The 16,819-nt window shown below is 59.1% G+C and overlaps 1 protein-coding gene across 7 annotated transcripts in view; it reads right to left on the bottom strand.

Annotated features, from left to right (window-relative positions):
- CTIF (cap binding complex dependent translation initiation factor) overlaps nt 1–16,819 on the bottom strand; it is a 237,028-nt gene that overhangs the window by 65,093 nt on the left and 155,116 nt on the right. For all 7 annotated transcript variants that reach the window (XM_079784588.1, XM_079784589.1, XM_079784593.1 and 4 more), the window contains 2 exons: nt 14,949–15,441; nt 13,410–13,709 (listed from right to left, as the gene is read on the bottom strand). In XM_079784588.1, the coding sequence (XP_079640714.1) occupies nt 13,410–13,709; nt 14,949–15,441 (793 nt within the window). The remainder of the gene's footprint in view (nt 1–13,409; nt 13,710–14,948; nt 15,442–16,819) is intronic.

Genomic DNA, 16,819 nt, shown 5'->3' with positions numbered 1-16,819 from the left:
GGGATTGCCCCCTGAAAGGGAAGAGGAAATAGTGTTCCTGGCCAGACCCCTGACAGGAACTCCAGACATGGGGGGTGGGTGGGGGGTGACACTGGCCACCCTGGAGGTCTGCAAGGGCCCCTGGCACTGAGGTTTGTGGATGCAGGGCTGGGGCCCCGAGGGGCTGGCATCTGTACAGTAGGGTGGCTTTGTGGCTGGAGCGGCCACCACCTGGCTTCACTCTTCCCTGTGGTCATCCTCCAGGATACCAGGATGTTGGGTTGGGCTGGAAGGGACTGCAGGCAGGTGAGGCCAGCCTTGAGCATTGGCGCCCCCTGCAGGCCACTCTGCCCACCAGGTAGGTACAGACGCCATAGACCTGGCCCGGAGGGTAAGGGAGGAGCCACCAGGATGGCAGACACCCCCAGGCTGGGTCAGGCTTAGCTGAGGCCTGCTTTTCACTGGTCACCCCTGTGACCAACCAGGCAGCAGCAGGTAATCAACCAGCACCCTGGGTATGCCCCGCACGTCTGCTTTAGCATCACGGACAAGGAGCTAGAAGGGACCTCTGAAATCACTGCTTATTTTATGGGCGAGGAAACCAGCTGGAGGAGGAGGGCCTGGCCCAGGTCACCCAGTTAGAGAAAGGCGGGCAGCTAGAAACCCGGCCTCCTGCAACCCCGGCGTCTCGTCCACCGTTAACCCCCAGCCTCTAGTCCCCCTACTTCTGAGCAGCTCCCTATCGTCTCTTCCTGCCCCCAGATGTGTTCCAGGCTTCCCCCAGCCCTGGACCCCCTTCCCCACCCCCCCAAACACGACCTCCTCAAGCCCAAGGCGCCTGAGGGGCTGTGAGAGCCGCAGGAGCGCTGCTGCCCAGGGGAGATGGCCCCCCAGACCCAGTGAGGACACGGAGGCCAGAGTGGGTGGAGCTAGGCAAGATGCAGACCGGCTTCCGACCTTCTGTCTCCTTCTCTACCAGGAAGGTGTGCTGGGGGAGGGGAGAAGGGGCCGCTGAGGGAGGGAGGGAAGAGCTTGAGGGCGGCCTTGGGAACCTGCCGCCCAGCACCAAGGGGGCCCTGCTCCTGGTTTCCTGGGGGCTCCCTGGCTGCTGCAGGAGCAAGGCAGTTCCACAGCATCGGCACCGCACGCCTGTGTGGGCGCCCACCTCTGGGCGGCCCCGGGAACCTTATCCTGGCCCCTGAGGGCGCAGACCACAGAGAGGGAGGTGGGGAGGTCTCTCACGATCTGCCTCAGTGAAACCCTGGCGTCCAGAGCCCCCTGCAGGCTGGCCTGGGCCCAGGCCTGGTGGCTCTCCCTGCCTCCTGCCCCAGGCGGACCGACCACGGCTGGCAGGGAGCTCAGTCCTCTTAAGGCAGAAGTTTTCGTTCTGGATGAAAACCGCCTGGGCCTGACAGGGTGGGGAGCAAGAGCCAGCATAGGAGTGAGCCGGGGTGTGACCGTGAGCTGGGCTGCTGCCTGGCCGGGCAGCCTCGATGGGGCCTGCAGACACGGCGGAGCCCCTGCTGCTGCCGGACCCCCTCAGCCAGGTTGGCAGCACATGACCTGCCTCCCCCCACCTGCTCTCCTGCACAGTCGCATCCTCTGCCTCAGGCTCCTTCCACCTAGGGGCCTTTGCTTTGGCTTCTTCCTCCTCTTTTCTCTGTCTGCCCCAATGCTGCCTCTTCTTTCATGCTGCCTCCTCCAGGAAGCCTTCCCAGCTGCCAGCACTTAAAGGGCATGCCCCTTCCTCTGACTTTCCTAACTGCTCTCTGGCTGAGCCAGCCTTGCCCCACCGGCAGGCCTCGAAGTATCTGATAGAGGCCAGTAGTCCCTGGGGTTCAGCGGTGCCGAGCATGGGGCACCCGGGGGGGGGGGGGTGAGGGGGGTGAGGGGCTCCGCCCAGGGCTCTCCGGAACAGTGCATCCACACTCCAAGTCCTAGCACACACTGGGCCTGTGGAAGACAGTCTGTGTGGGGCCTCTCTTAGGAACCCTGTAGGAAGGGAACTTACCAAGAGCAAAAGGGAAAACACGCTTCTATGAAATCCGGGCGTTCCTCTTGGAGGAGGAGTCGTAAGAGGCACAGACAAAATGAGATGTGCTTCAGTGGGTTTTAACAGTGACTGTGTCTGTGGTGCAGGCAGGTGCAGGAGACGGGCATTCGTACTCTAGTTAGTGAAAGAGTAGGTTGAAGGCAGCCAGACTTCGAGGTCTGTCCTAAGTCACCGGCCGACCGGTGCCAGAACCAGGGCTAGAAGGTAGGTGTCAGCCTCTGGGCTATGTCAGTGACTTCTTAGGCCACATGGCACGACGTCACTAAGAGGCCTGCAGGCTGAATTCCAGGGGCCTCGGCTTCCAACCCCATATTAGAGAAATTATTCCTCTAATCGAACTTGTTTTAACACCCGGAGTAATGCAATGGCTGTTGCCTAATGGGGGTCAATGGTATGAGTGAGTCCACTGTGTGAAGCTCCGAGGGACATCCAGCTGCTCCAGAATGCACTTACTCCGACTATGGATAGATAGTCATAGGCTTTAGCTGGAGCCCCGCCATCCCGGAAGACCCCCGAGGTGACTCCCTCCTGGGCGCTGCCTGTGGGAGTGGGGGCACCACACGGCAGCTCGGTGGTCCGAGGCCCTCTGCTTAGCGGGTCTGGTGCAGAGGGCCCGGGAGTGCACACGCACAGTGGCTCCACCGAGTACACAGGCCCAGCTGGGCACTGCCAAGGCAAGCTGAGGGCACAGGCTTCCCCACAGTGGTGGGGGCGTCCCGGGAGGGGACTGCACTGGCCTGAGCATGTCTGTCCCACGTTTCAAAGTGGCCGGAAGCTTTCCTCCCTCTTGAACTGGGATCTGGAAGGCCACCCAAGGGTTAAGTGAGGGTGGTCCCTGCAGGTGGAACTGGGGTTGAGATGGGGCCAGGACCGTTGCTCCCTGAAGATGCAGAACTCGGGCATGAGGCAGTGCGGGAAGGAGTCTTTGTGGGTGCACAGGGAGCCCTGGCGCTGAACGTTGGGGGTTCTGAGGCCAGCTTCCCTATACTGATGATTCTGAGGTTGCTCCAAGAGTCCCTGGGTTGGAAGGTGACCACGTCGTCTAGTCCCTGGGGACAGAGATGCCACCAAACAGGGAAAGGTGTACAGGTAAGAAGAAACTGGCAACTGGGCACGACATGGGTTTGGAGGATTCACATGATGCTCACTGACTGGCCCAGGAGCTGGGAGGACCTCGGCCCACTTAAAGGGGCCTCTCCTCTATCTAGAGGAGATGGAACCCAGCCGCCCTGAAAGCAGTGAGTTCAAGGTAAGTGTGGCATTCTTTCTGGGTGCTTACATAGTCCTGTCATCCCCTTTCCACTGCCTCCACCCCCTTCCATTCTACCCCCCACTCACTCACTTCCTGGTAAGTCATCGCCATTCATGCCAGGCATCCAGAACGCAGCCGGTGCAGGTAGGTGTGGGTGAACTAAAAGGTCAGGGGAGGCGTGCCCACTGCAGTTGGGGAGGACAACTTGGGGGCAGAGGTGGGGGGGGGCATGCAATGAACAAGAGTCCTGTTCGTTCTCCCCACAGCTACCCAGTAGGCCATGTGCTTGGTGCCCAATCTGAAACACAGGCCATGTGTCCTCGCCTGGGGAGCCTGTTCATCTCTGAACGTAGACTCCAAGTTCAAAAATACCTACTGACCGACCTATCCTTCTGGAAGTTCGGAGCCCATTGTGGCACTGGCGAGAGGAAGGAGAACAGAGGGACAGGGACACAATCTCCCGCACCGGCCCGCACTCCAGCCTCGGGGTCGTGGTTCCATGTACCAATGGGCAGAGCAGGCTCCTGAGAGGAGGGTGGGGCCGCGAGGCCTGCCCCTGCAGCACAGAGCCCCGAGGGGCAGGCTCCCTTTACGAAAGAGACGCCTGTGTTCACCTAAACCCCCCGATCCTCTACTGTGAGGCATTTCCAAGCGTAACATCCTACAACTCCTCCTAAGTGTCTCCCGGAAGCGTGGCTTCTGTTAACCTCTCTGGGTCTCTCATCTCTTATCTGGAACAGGAATGGGCTGGGTGGATAATTTGTAGAGCTTTCCTTCAGGTCTATACTGGGCTATGATTGTTAATTAATCTTGGGGTGCTATAGCTTAACAACCAACAGTGGCTCCCAGTCCCACTCATAAAGTCCAAACCCTTCGGCCTCTCAGGTTCCCACTTGCTGCATCTTATAGACCGTCTCTTGACTCCCCACGTACACCCCTGACTCCAGGTCAGGCAGCATCCCCACTGTTCCTCACTTGCATCCTTTGTTTGGGTCTTGGTTCATTACAACCGCCCCACTCCCCCCCCCGGAAAAGTTTGGCAGTTCCTAAAGAGTTAAACCATCTCCATAGGATTCAGCAATTCCCCTTCTAACTCTGCATCCAAAAGTATTGAAAGCAGGGGCTCAAACAGATACTTGAACTTGAATGTTCATAGCAGCGCTATTCACAACAGCTAAAAGGTAGAAACAACCCACATATCTACCAACGATGAATGAGTGGATAAACAGAATGTGGTGCAGCCATAAAATGCAGCGTCACTCAGCCATGAAAAGGAAGGACCTTCTGACACGTGGGTGAACCTTGAGGGCATTATGCTAAGTGAAAGAAACCAGGCATAAAAGGACAACTACTGTACGATTCTACTTATATGCAGTCCGCACGGAGCATGCAAATTCACGGAGACAGAAGGTGGAGCAGAGGTTGTGGGGGGCTGGGAATTATTGTTTGGTGGCTACAGGAGTTCTGTTTGGGACAATGAGAGGGTTGTGGGGGTATATGGGGGTGGCGGTTGTGCTTGGTGCCGCTGAACGAGGCACTTAAAATTATACATTGATGTTGCATATATCTACCACAATTAAAAAAATCACCAAATTAAAAAAACACACAACAAAACCAAATGAAACAAACCAACAACAAAACTGCCCTTCACTCTCCTTCTTAACACCTCCCTCTAGGTCCAGCTCCCAGACGAGCCCTTCTCACTCTGCGAGGCTACGCGGCTGGGCAGGCCTCCCAGCCCCGCGAGCATTTGTAGGGAACACCCTAGACTCCTTGGGGCCTTGAGGGTGTCGGGCCCAGAGGAGGACCTCGGCAATCACTCAAGACTATTTGCTTCCCTTTGGAAGAGTGACCCGCTGCTGACCCCTCCCTGGCCAGGGTCCACCGCTCTCCCTCTGTGGTGGCTGGGAGCCTCCCTGGGAAGCCAGGGACAGGGTGGTGAGCAGTTACATAACCCGCAGGGAGATTTTTTCCATCAGCTCAGGCTGTGCCAGCTTTCCAGCGGCGGCCGCGGCAGGTAGAGGCGCCCTGTCTGGGCTGGCCGTGCCTGGGCAGGGCAGCGATGCTGCGATCTGGAGCGGCTTAGCATAGCTCAGATTCCCACTGGCGGCTGGGGGCTGGCCACTCGCTGAGCTGCGGACGGATCTGCTGTCTCCTGCTGGCCTGCTCTGGGGAGGAGGAGGTGCTGGGGGTGAGCTGCCAGCCAGCCAGGGGTGACCCTCTGGGGCCCAGGACACCCGAGCTGGCCTTCTCCGATAACCCACTTATCTGCAGGCCTGCCTCGGCGTGGCAGCTTCAGACAGGGAAGCGCCCAGCCAGGTTCTATCAGGGGATTTAGCAGGAAAAATGAAGCCGGGTGGGGGGTGAGGGTGTGCAGGGAAGAGGACACAGCCTGGCAAGGGACCCGGGCGATGGTGAAACCATTCCTGACCTCGGTAAAGCTCCCGGCCCAGAGATGGGAGGGGACGGAACGCCGTTCCCTCCCCTCTGCTGCCCACCTTGGCTCCCACTGAACTGGGCATCTGGAACCAGCCATTGGATGCCTGCCGGACACCAACTAGGTGCTGCCACAGCGGGGGGTCGGGGGGGACGGGACACCAAGACGACAGGACATAGTCACTGGCCCGGGACACCTGGGGACACAGTTTTGGAAAAGGAAAGGCTGACTGGCAGGCGGCTGTCCCGGGCGCCTCTGCGACTGACTGGGGCCCAGTGATCATTTTCCTTCTTCGGCTTATTTTCAGATTAAAAACACAAAGTGCTTTTTCCCCCTGATCAAGCCATGAGCTGATTCTGTCCCACAGAACAGCCCCAAGTTTCAGAGGGGCTTTCGATTTAGCACTTGCCGGAGCCCCCACCCCCTGCCTCCACGGCCCCAGCCCCGAACCGCACAGTCAGAGAAAACTGGTCGGAATGCTCACTTGGAGGCAGTCCGTCGGGGCCCTGAGGAAGACACCTAGCCTTGGGACAGTACCCACACCTGCACAGCGGAGAAGGCGGAGGGCGGGCAGATCCACAGAGACAGCACCGTGCACAGGCCCTGCCACGCGGGTGGTGTACAGCAGATGCTCTATACGTGTTTGTTGAGAGAAAGAAATGAGGATTGGGAGAAAGAAATGAGGATTGGGAGAAAGAAGGTAAAATTCACTCGTGCCAAAGCGAGTGTGGGCAACAAGCATGGCAAGGAGACACCGGGCTCCCCCCTCTGGCGTTCGGTGAGGTGGGCCAAGAGCCTTGGCACCAGCCAAGCACCACGCTCCCCGTCGGGGCAGCCGTGCCTGCCAAACGCCTGTGACAACCAGTCTCCCATGACAGGGGAGGCAAGCCTGCCAGTGCCCACCCGGAGGGGATGTGCGTGCCAGCCCTGCGTGGCCCTCGCAGGACACGACCTTCAGCACGGGCACTGACGACGCACAGGGTGCTCGGGTGCCCGCCAGCAGGTGGGGCAGCCTGTTTTTGTAAAGAGATCTTTAGGGGGCCCCAAGTCGCCCTCCTCCCTCTGCCCACGAGGAAAGCTGCTGGCTTGGCGCTGGCCCTGGCTCTACCCTCCCGACTCCCAGCAGCAGCGGAGGAGCTCGGGGTGGGCCCCGCCCAGGGCTGCACTCGGCCTCAGGAATGAGCCGAACAACGCGCTGCTATCCCTGGGTATGCCCGGCCGGGCCGCCGGTAAAATTAGTTTGCATGCCTGGAGTGCACGGCGGCTCAGCGGTGGGCGTGGAAAGGGAGGGAGGAGGTCCGGCCAGGGGGAGAGGGTGTGAGGGGAGAGCGGAACCTTGGGCATAACAGCTTGGGGTTCACCTGGATAAAGCAAGCGGAGACGTGAAGGTATTTCCTCAGACCCCCTCGGCCCTCCAGTGGCCCAGAAAGCTCAGGGGCTCGGGGACCACAGGATACTGTGCAATTATTCTAGATGGCTGGGTCTCAAAATCCCCACTGATAGCTTCCTTCACGAGGCAGATTCCTGATTTCCTCAAGCTTCTGACCCTTAGAAGCTATTGGGCGGGAGGGAATGGGGGGTGTAGTCTGGCGTGGAGCCTGGAGCTTGGGTGCTGGGCTGACCACCCCATTCAGCCCTGTCACTCTGGGTAGGGCTGGCAAGTCTTGCTGAGCCAGTGAAATGTAAATGTGGGGAAGGATTCCTCCCTGGGGAGAGAAGCCCATGTTCATGAAAGCACTCAGGAGAGCGGAGAAGCCCCCCACACACCAGGGAGCACTGGGTGGAGGGCCCCGCCCCCCCAGCACAGGCACTTACTGAGCACCTACTACGTACACGTCGTGCTGCCAGGAGCTGGGGACCCATGGAAACCCGGCCAGGATTCCCGCCCTTAAGTTTACAACCGAGAGCTGGTTAGGACTCCGGGCACCCAGGCCAGCCAGCCCCTTCCTCCTTTCCTCTGTAGCCGACGGGGTCAGAACGCCACACGTCATGCAGAGGGAAGGGTTTTGCTTTTCTGGAGACCTTGAGACAACCAGGGGAGGAGGTTCCCCCTTATGGCCAGAGTGAGAGGACCGGCCCAGGCTCTCCGCTCAAGCTACAGAGGGGACGGACGCGTCACTCAAGCCCTGAAGATGGATCTCATCCTCTGGTTTACGGAGAGGGGCAGCCAGACCAGAAAATCCCGAGCGCCCCTTCCGGCACGAACACTTACGGTTACAATCACTCCCAGGGACCCCCCAGAGGCCCCTCGGAGCCCCTGTCACCGTTCAGTAGCGTTTCTGCCGATCCAAAGCCCCAAAGTCAATTTTTTAAGGGGCTGTCTTCTGGAAGGTGCCAGCAGAGAGCAATTTATTTTGAAGTCTGGTCACATTCCAGATTCCGATTTTGCGTGGTCTTTTCACAACAACCCTGCTGTGTTTTTGACTTGTTTTTTTTTTTCTTTCTTTTTTCCCCCCTTCAAAACAAGGTATTGCATCCTTCTGTTAGAGGTGTTGTTGGCAACGGTTGCTAGGGAGAGCTGGGTTCAGTTACAGACACACGGATGCCTGCTCTAATAATACTTTGCTCTGCATAGCTCGGATGCAGACACCTCTTGGCTAAACAGGGCGCACGCATTTCAGCAGAGGAGGGCCTGAACTTGTACCACCCAAGCATAGCTCGGCAAGGAGCACTCCCCGAGCCCAACGGGACAGCCAGGGGCGGTGACAGGGCAGTGCTGGGCGGAGGGGGCTCAGGCCTCTAATTCCTGCCATTCCGAATGCCCCATAAAAAGAGGCACGCTCATTCTTCCCCTCGCCGTGAAACTGGAGCCCCGGCCCTGTTATCGCGCCATTCCCTCGTGAGGAGCCGGGCAGGGTTTTGGTGGTTTCTGGAACCCAGGGGCCCTGGGCAGCCCACGTTCTCCTGGAAGTCAGAAATCACCAAGCCACGTCCTCTCGTGGGCGTGGGACTTTACAAATAGGAAGAAGCCGGGGGCCGGGCGGGAAGGGTGGGGAGAGGCGGGCTGGGCAGCGAAGGGGGATCACTCCCCAGCTTTCCCTGGGTGGCCTGGCCCCTGGCACAGCCTGGGAATGTGTGTGGAGAGTGAGGTCCTCTTCCGACCACATGTGATAGCTGCTCTCACAAATATCTGAGGCCAAGAGAAAGGAGCAGGGCGGGGGAGAGGAGCTGAGGACAGAGAGAAATGGGGTCAGTGGGAGAGGAGAGGCAGCGTGGGGCTCTGCCTGGTTCACTCGGAACCTCAGGACGATGGTGAGGAGCGTGAAAAACGGGCCCTGGGATGCCCAGACCAGCTTCCTCACTGCACGGAGGGTAAACCGAGGACGGGCCGAGTGAAGGGATGTTTCAGCTGCTGATGTCTCCCTTCTTCGGCGTTCTCCTCCCAGCTCACCCACCTCGCTCAGTGCAGAGTCCAGCACCTGGCACCTATGTATTGACTCACTTATGGGGAGACAGGCAGGACCGGCTGGCTCCTAAGTGACAATGGTGGCACAGTCAGGGCATCTCTGGAGTATCTTCCAAATAGTGGTGCTCAACCTGTTGCACCACAGATTCACCTGGGGAGTTCTTTAAAAAAGGATGCCCATGTCCTGGCCAGTGCTGCTTAGTAGTTAGAGCGTCAGCCCGCGTACCAAAGGGTCTTGGGTTCAATTAATTCCCAGTCAGCGGCACGTGCCTGGGTTGCAGGTTTGATCCCTGGCCTACGTGGGACGCGTGCAGGAGGCAACCAATTGATGTATCTCTCTAACATCGATGTTTCTCTCTCTCTCTCCCCCCGCTCCCTCCCTCTTTTCCACTCTCTCTCTACAAATCAATGGGAACAACAAAAAGGATGCCCAGGCCCCATCCCCGGACAGTCTACTTCAGGGGGCTGGGGTAGGGGCCCTGCCCGCATGTTTTGAAAGCTCCTTCCCACGCCAGTCTAATGGACAGCTTGGCTGAAGCACGGGCCTAAGGAAAACCCGGTATTCCCAGGCTGGATCCCCACTTCCCACAATCGCACCGATAGAAGCCCGTGCCTCGGTTGGCCCATCTGCAAAACTGAGCCATCACCTACGGCCGTCCAATGCCCCGTCACCGGCCAGCAGCGCCGGCGTCATCGGGGAGTGTGTTAGAAACGAGACTCTAAGGTCCACCAGACCCACTGGATCAGAACCTGCATCTCAGTAAAATCCCATGTGATTCATACGCACATTCAAGTTGAGAAACTGATCTAATGTACACGCTTGATTGGCACATAACGGACACTTAAGAAATGTCTGTCTATTAGGTAGAACTTTACTTATAAGAACACCACCAAGAGAAGAACCACATCGCAGGCAGAAAGATTCAGTGTAGATGTGACAACTGAGGAGCGTATTTTGTGCGGTGGGATTGGTGACGGGGTCCACGGAGGCCCCAGGGTGGGTCTCTGGCATCACCATAGCTCCTGGGGGCAGTGCCTCTGGCTTCCTTCAGACGACAAAGCTACGTCTGGCTGGGAAGGGTTAAAGGTCCTGTGCCCCCCCCGCCCGCCCCATTTCCCTCTCCACAGGGGCTGCACCCCCGCCTGGCAGGCAGCCCTCACGCGTCTGCCAAGTGTCCCCTCTCTCAGAGCCTGCCCCCACCTCCCGTGCTGCCAGCTCCCACTGCTGAAGCCCAGGCGGCAGACGCGGTTGGCCAAGGAGGGCGACATGCAGAGCCAGCTGCTGGGAGCTGTGCTCCGCGGGCACTTCACACCCCGGGCCCTTCGCAGCCAGCGCCAAGCTCTAAGCCGGGTCTCAGGACTTGGACATGGCAGCAGCAGCCAAACCTGGCCCCAGGAGGGGCGTTTCAGAGGCCACCAAACTGAACCGGGGGCTGGCAGGGGACCCAGTGGCCGTGGCCTGGTGTGGAAGCAGCTGAGAGTGAACCTCAGAGGGAGGAAGGAGAGGGAAGGGCTTGGGGCTGGGCTCAGGGCTGCAGCAAAGGGATATAAACCAGATTCACCAGAAAACGGAAGCTGGTGAAAAAAGACATCCCTGTGGGTGTTGAGGAGGGGAATGGGGCTCGATGAGCCACGCTCTCTGTTCTTGGACTTTGTGAGTCTGGGGTGGTGTGTGGCCAGGAGTTATGCCGCCCGGAAGCCTACACTCACCGGCCACTTCCTGAGCTGCGGAGAGGAGCGGCAGGGCCCATGGAGGCCCATCAAGACATGGGTGGTGGCCTCCTCGGGGCCCGGTGAACGGAGGTGGGGGGGTCTGTAAGGAGCTGCACATCCAGCCTGCCTTCCACGGGAGCCCAAAGGGCCCTGAACGGTGACTCAGGAGGCCCAAGTGCCCGGCTCATGCCGCTGGTTATGCCCTTCGAGGGGCCCCCTCCTCAGCTTACATGAAAGCTGGGGTTGGGGGTGGTGAAGAGGGGGAAGGCGAGGACGTTCACATTTCTAAATACCGGACCCACAAATGCTCCACGCAGGCAAACGGCGTGGGAAGGACACTCTCCTCTGCCCAGAGACAAGGCGGCCTCAGGAGGCTTGGCACGCCCTGAGCCACAACATGGGGTGAGCCGGTTTCCGAGGACCAGGGGGACCCAGGACGGCTTCATGCCAGGGCCCGGTCGTGGGAGAGTGAGGAAGGAAGAGGCCACGTGGCCCCTCGCGCCCTCCCCAGCCCGGGTCACCTCTCGCAGCACAGAATCCTCAGGCCGCTGCCGAGTGCTAAGCAGCTGAGCACTGGCCCAGCGAGAGCGCAGAGCCAAGCTCTGGCCGACGGTGTGAACCCGGTCGAGAAGCCCCGTTTCTCAGCTTTCAGTGTAGTCCTCTCTCTCTCAGTCCTGGTGTTTGCCAGATGGTGTCTCTCAGCACAGCAGTTCCGCGAGAAGTCATTAGCGGGGGGCGGTGGGGGGGACTCTGCTGAGTTCAATGCAGCCTAACAGGTTCCCCTCCTCTGTCGCGGGCCAGTCCGCTTGTGGACTAACGGAGAGGCCAGTGTCGGGCCACGGGGCCCCCTTTTGTGGGTGAGCCTTTGCAGGATCGACACCATGCGGGACACTGTGGGCGAGGCCGCTCTACCCAGGGGTCATTGGGAGAAATGCCTGGCCTGGGCAGGGTCTTGGGTGGTCCCGGGGTCAGGCTGCCCTTCCCGGCCGGTGCATCATCCCATGCCCTGTATGTCTGTCTGTCACTGGCTCTGGCGAGGTTACCGGGATCTGGCAGCCACTGCCCAGAAATCTTGCCCTATCCTGGCCCTTCTCAGGAGAGGACGAAAGCCAAGGCCACAGGCCACAGGCCGATCCCATCCTGGACTCCCCGTGGCCACCCCCCACGCGCTCCTGGGACATTCCGGCCCGCAAGGAACACGTCCAACGTGCAAATCCCTCAGGTAATGCGGGAATTCGTCACCAGGGGAGCGTGGGCGATCCAGGAATGGGAACCCGATCAGGGCCCGGAGCTGGAGACGCAGCCCAGGCCAGCCGGCGAGGGCTCAGGTTGCAGTGAGCGGGCTCCTCGGGAAGAGGAGAGGACAGCGGGACGAGCCCTCTGGGCTGTGCGTGGAGAGCGCTCCTGCCTCCCTGTTCTTCGGGGAAAGACAGCAGTCCGCGGACCAGGTGGCCCAGACCAGGTGGCCATCTGTCCTGGTTCACACCTGGTGTCTAGGGGGAATGATGAGCAGGGACCCTCTGGCTCCTGCACTGTGGTTTGGATGACCCACTGGACGGTCACCTGGTTAAGAGAGACCGGCAGGTAGACTCTTCCAGCCCTAACGCGCAGAACTTGCAAGCTACTGTTCCCCTTTACCTGCACTGGAAACGCAATGCCTATCTCGACTAGTCTAATGTTCAGAGGAAAAGTAGAGATGGCTTTTCTCTGGTCAAGGATAGTCCCCGGCCTGGCGTGGCCACCCTGCCCTGCTACCTGCTACCTGTCCCTGATGCCACCAGTTCGCCTGCTACCACCCCTGGTAGCCGAGCTGGCACCAGCCCCCCAGCTCCGCACTCGAGATGAAACTGTGCTGGGCTCAGTCTAAGGGCCCACGCTCACGCCTACTACACACTCACCCCAGGGAAACCATTGCGGAGCTCTGCCACCGTGGAGGAAAGACTGAGGAGCTGGATGAAGCTCCCGGGGGCGGAGGGTTTTAATGGGAAAGCACCAAGGAACAAGACTATTACATCACCGCGCTCCCCTCTGCCCCAGGAGGGTTTCAGGAAGCTCAGAGCATCAGCAGACAGGCCAGACCTTCCCCGCTCAAGGCCCTTGTGCCTTCGGCCCAGACCCATCTAAGCACCAGCTACAACCAACGGCACCACCTCCAGGGGTGGGGGCTGGGGGACTGGTCCTGGAGAGGGGGAGCAAGAGGAGAGAGAAGGCCACCGCAAGGTCGTGTCTACTCAGACGTGAGAGGTCAAAGCACAGGCTGGCGAAGACCGCGAGCCAGCCCGCTTATCATGGAAATAGAAAGAGGCCGAGGCCGGTTAAACATGACGCACCTATAAAAGTATATTGGGCCACCGTAACCATGGAGCCCTCACACAAACACACGTAAATCCGGCCACTCAGCCCTTGCCCCTGGAGTGCCTTCTTATTTTCTATAATTAATCGGGCCAGGGTGGAACTTGGGAAAAGTTCAACCGTGGTCAGAATCTGCAGCCTTCTCTCTAGTAATAACCCCAGGGGCAGGGGTGGGGGGGGCGCGGCGGCCGGAGCCGCAGCTGCCCGTGTCTGTTACCTGGAGCATGTTGAGCAGCAGGCTGCGGAACTTGGTCCCCTCCACCATGAAGAGCGCCATCTTGTCGCAGAGCTTGGCGGCCGTGAAGGCGAAGCTGCGGTCGGACACGGCCTTGTGGTAGATGGTCCGCACGATCTCGCCCAGCATCTCCTCGGAGTTGGTCGAGTTCTGGGCCTCCTCCATGAAGGTGCTGAGCTTGGCGTCCACGTCGCTGCTGTTGTTGCGCATGCTGTTCAGGATCTCAATCAGCTTGTCCATCTTGTTCTGCTGTGGGGTGGGGGGCTCCACGGCCACCTCGTCCTGGGGGCAGGCAGACAAACCGAGGCGGCCTGAGTGGAGCCGAGGTCCTGTGTGTGTGTGTGTGTGTGTGTGTGTGTGTGTGTGTGTGTGTATTGGGGGAGTGGCCGTATGGGAAGTGTGCCGCCCCCAGAAAGGACCCAGCCCCACCTTCTAGAACCCGGGTCTGGTTCCCCCCAGGAATGCTGACCTCCACCAAGGACCCTCAGCCCCACGCTCTCTGCTGCCCTTGTCCTTGGCCCCTGTGACATCCCTTCTAGTGAGTTCTACCTCTCATCCAGGATTCTCACACGTATGGGTTCTGTTTTGTCTACGTGTCCATCCAAGGTCTCAATCCAGAAATGGTTTAATAGGGCTTATAGAAGATGAAATAAGATAACAAATAAAAAAACTGGGCCAAACAGAAAATGAGGGCAGGAAGACTAGGTCGGGAAGGAAGGTGGCATCCAAAATGCTTGCTATGCTGGTCAGACGCACCCACGGAGTGGCTCTAGGCTCCCGGAGCCCACGGTGGTTGTGTTCTCTGGACATAGGGTTCCCTGTGGCCACGGCCAGGGCCACAGCTTTGTGTCCTATGGAGACTGGGCTGGCCTTCTACCCACAAACACTACACACCAAAGAATCCTCCAATGTGTCACCAAAACGATGGGCCCTTCCAATAGGGGAATCTCAGAGAGAAAGCCCACACCCTCCGGAAGGTTCAATGCCACGGCCCCAGAGGCAGGCGGGAGGAGGTAACATGGCCCCTGACCGTCGCAAAAGCACTTACTCAAGCACAACAGGCTGGTGGCCGAGAGTGTGAGGGACTGAACTGCTGGGGTGTGAGGGCAGGAGAGGGGCAGGGTCCAGGGCACGAAGGAAGGTCTGCACTGGGCTCTGTTCTCAACAAGGGGAGCTCTGGGCTGGGGCACGGACGGAAGTTCCGGAACCTGCTCTCTGCTTGGGAAGTGGTGTCACTCTCCGCACCTCCCATCGCCCCCAGGCATGGCCTCTTCCTCCTTCCCCTCCTCTCCCCTCCCCTCTTCGGCTGGGGGCTGGTACCACGAGCCCACTCGAGGGTCCAGAAGCTGAGGAGCCAGAATGTGCTGGAGGGGCTCATGGAGGAGCCAGGGGTCCCTAAGGCAGTGGCGGCTCCCACTTCTCTCCACAGGGCGCCCCGGGCCCTCCAACCCGCGCCCACCCGCCAACGTGCCTACCTCACGCGTGCTCCCTGGTGGAAGAGAACAATGAAAATGCAATTACCGGTCCCTTTTCCTTCAGCCTCCGCCGCAGCCTGTCTTTGGAAGACGGGAGCAGGGTGACTCTGGGCCGCTCCCCGACGCGCTCGGGGGTAACACTGTCTTGACGCTTTGCCTCGGCCTCCGGGGCTCCCGGCTGCTGCGGGGGCAGCCTCTCAGAAGCCGCTGGGGCCGGGCCATTGGGGCTGTGGGGGGGCTCGAGGCCACCGTGCCCGGTGTCCCCCAGGGCGTCCTCAAGCTTGGGGCTGTCCACGGTCACGGTGTCTTTAGCACTGCGGTGGGTGCCGGCCTCTCCCTTGTCGCCGGGCGGGTGCTTCATGTTGCCGTGGTGCCAGCGCCGGTTCTGGCTGTAGCCGTGATGGGTGGGCCTCCCTGAGGGGTGGGGCGCCGAGCCCCCCGGGTAGGACTTCTGATGGTCCCTGCTGTGTTTGGCACTGCCCGGCTGGTGGTCGCCGTGCTGTGGGGGCTTGCTCCCTCCCGGAGGCCTCTGCTGCCGTCTGCGAACCACAGGGAAAGACAGAGAGGGTCACTGGGCGGGCTGCGCGGGTCCCTGCGCCTAAACACTGAGAGAGGAATTGACCGAGCTGCTCCTCTGGTCATGCTGCCAACACCCCCCCGGGCGCCTCCGGTGTGCCGGGCCTGGGGATACCGCGGGGAATGAGGTGACAGGTCCCTGAGATTATAGAGGAGTTAAGTCAATCCTTGGCTAAAATAAAGTATTTTATTCCCCTGGTAGCATACGCATTCGCACATGTGCGGGGAATACAATGAAAACGACGCCATAGCTGTGCAGCGAGCCCTCCTAGCTCTGTGTGCAGCCACTCCGTGTCCTCCTGAAGCGACTGCTATCATTTTGTGAATCTTCCAAACATATTCGATACCTGTCCTGGCAAAAACATATACACAGACCTGCATCTGATAACAACCATCCTGTTAATGACTTAAAAAAAAAAAATCAATCCTCAACCAAGGACATGCTTAGAGAGAGGAAGGGAGAAAGAGAGAAACATCAATGTGAGAGAGAAGCGTTGATCGGTTACAGGGGCTCAGACCCACCACCCAGGTATGTGCCCCGACGGGGAGTGGAACTGGCAACCTTTCAGTGCACAGGACGGTGCTGCTCAACCAACTGAGCCACGCGGGCAGGGCTCCTGGTCGTGGCTGCTTACCATCATGACTCTTGAAAAGCTGTAACATTTGTTAAACAACTTTTTTTTTTTTTTTTGGATACACTGACATTTTGACCCCCAAGCCCAATAACAAAATATGCTATAAACAGTTGTTGTAAGCTGAACTGTGCTCCTCCCACCTCAATTCATGTGTCGAAGTCCCAACCCCCAGAACCTCAGAAAGTGACTGTGTGAAGACAGGGCCTTCCGAAAGGTGATTCAGTTAAAAGGAGGCTGTTAGGATGGAGCCAGATCCAAGGTGACTATTGTCTTTATTTTCAGAATGTTTACTTATTGATTTGAGAGAGAGAGAGAGAGGTGGGGCGCTGAGCCCCTCTGGAAGGACTTCTGATGGTCCCTGTTGTGTCTGGCACTGCCCGGCTGGTGGTCGCTGTGCTGTTCCACTTATTTATGCATTCATGGGTTGATTCCTGTTCGTACTCTAACCGGGGATCGAACCCACAACCTGGTAGGAATGCTGCTCTAGCCAACTGAGCTATCCGGCCAGGGCATGGCTGTTGTCTTCCTAAGAGATTAAGACAGACGTGCTCATGCACAGAAGGGCCATATGAGGACACAGCGAGAAGGTGGCCATCTGAGAGCCAAGGAGAGAGGCCTCAGAGGAAATCAAACCTGCCGACACCTTGATCTTGGACCTCCAGCCCCCAGACCTGTGGGGAAATAAATTCCTGTTGTTTAGCCACCC

This window comes from Cnephaeus nilssonii (genome assembly GCF_951640355.1).
Source record: "Cnephaeus nilssonii genome assembly, chromosome: 11".
Taxonomy (NCBI): domain Eukaryota; kingdom Metazoa; phylum Chordata; class Mammalia; order Chiroptera; family Vespertilionidae; genus Cnephaeus; species Cnephaeus nilssonii.
Note: the sequence above shows the minus strand (reverse complement) of the source record. Positions and strands in the feature narration are given on the sequence as shown.